General features: G+C 55.9%; 1 protein-coding gene across 1 annotated transcript in view; it reads right to left on the bottom strand.

The window, feature by feature from the left end:
- Window positions 1-525, bottom strand: part of FOSL2 (FOS-like antigen 2) — a 6,462-nt gene extending 5,937 nt beyond the window's left edge. The window contains exon 1 of the mRNA XM_009700534.1: window positions 275-525. Within this exon, the coding sequence (XP_009698836.1) occupies window positions 275-514 (240 nt within the window). The 5' untranslated portion in view covers window positions 515-525. The remainder of the gene's footprint in view (window positions 1-274) is intronic.
- Between the last annotated feature and the right edge of the window lie 800 nt (window positions 526-1,325).

Below are 1,325 nucleotides of genomic sequence, written 5' to 3'. Positions count from 1 at the left end.
ACTGGTTGTTGAACCGGAGCCGCAATGCGGCCCAGTGGTGCGAAGCGTTTGGTGGAGATTGGGTAAGTCTTGCTGTATGATGAGGAAGCAGCAATGAAATCACCCTCCGGCTTACACCCTATGTCACCCTGAGAAACCCCAGCACCTGTACAGCGCAGGGGACAGACCTCGGTGCTCCCCCATGGGACCGGGAGATCCCGAGAGAGGGCGAGGGGGAATCCCTCTACTCCTGTTTTCGAGGCAACCCCAGCCACTCTCCCCACCGTGTGGTTACCTGCTCGTCTCTTCGTCTCCGGCCCACTGTGGTCCCAATGGTTTTGATCACACCAGGTCGCTGAAGGGCCGTGTGTCCGGCCACTGAAGACAGCGGGGGCAGCGGATGGCTGTAGGGGTGCGAACGAGAGTAAGGGCTTGACATGGAGGTGATGACGGTGGGCTGGACCATCCACTGCAGGTCTTGGCTGGTTGTGATGGCGTTGATTGTAGGGATAAAAGCACTGCCTGATCCTGGCATATCTACTCGAAATTTCTAGGAGGAAAGGCAGAGGAGAAAAAGAGAGAGAGAGAGAAAAGAAGAAACCGTCAATGAAAGCAGAACATAAGTGGTTCCTCAGAAACCAGCTAGGCTCTCAGAGGCAGCACCAGCGAGGATCAAAGCAGCACCTAAAGCAAAGGCACCGGCTGCCGGTGCCTCTGCAGCATCCCCGGCTGCCCCCGGTGCCTCTGCAGCATCCCAGGCTGCCCCTGCCTGCCGCAGCCCCCCGAGGAAGGTGCTGGGCTCAGGCGCTTCCCCTCCGGAGCAGCCCTGCCCTCTCCGAGCCCCCTTCCTCATCCTCTCCCCAGCATCCCCTATGCCAGCCTCCCCACCACCACCGCTTCTTGCCTGTGCCCACTGCTCCTTCCGGCGTGGAGCGAAAGGGGAATTAAGGAGTTTCTAGAAAAACACTTCTCTGCCAGTCCAAAGAAAAGGAAGAGAAACTTCAGTTCTGAAATGCTGTTACCAAGCAGAGCAAAGCCTTCTTCTACCAAAGGATTCCCCTGAAATTTGGGCTCGGTCCACAGAGGGTTTGGTACAGCAAGAACGGCAGCTTGCTTCTTGTTCAGTGGTTCCGCGCTCGCCACACACACAGGGTGAGAAACCCGGCCCTGGGATGGTTACGTGCGAGGATATGTATTTTAATAGCAGCCTATAAAATACCTCTTAGGATTCAGATCGGACAAGTTCCCTGCAGCTCTCCGCACTGTCTAGACAAAACAAGGCAGCAGTAAAACCAAGGCAGCAGGTAATGATCTCCTCCAAAATACATGTACACCTTGTTTCAGAC

This window comes from Cariama cristata, unplaced genomic scaffold (assembly GCF_000690535.1).
Source record: "Cariama cristata isolate BGI_N322 unplaced genomic scaffold, ASM69053v1 scaffold28235, whole genome shotgun sequence".
Classification (NCBI taxonomy): Eukaryota; Metazoa; Chordata; class Aves; order Cariamiformes; family Cariamidae; genus Cariama; species Cariama cristata.
Note: the sequence above shows the minus strand (reverse complement) of the source record. Positions and strands in the feature narration are given on the sequence as shown.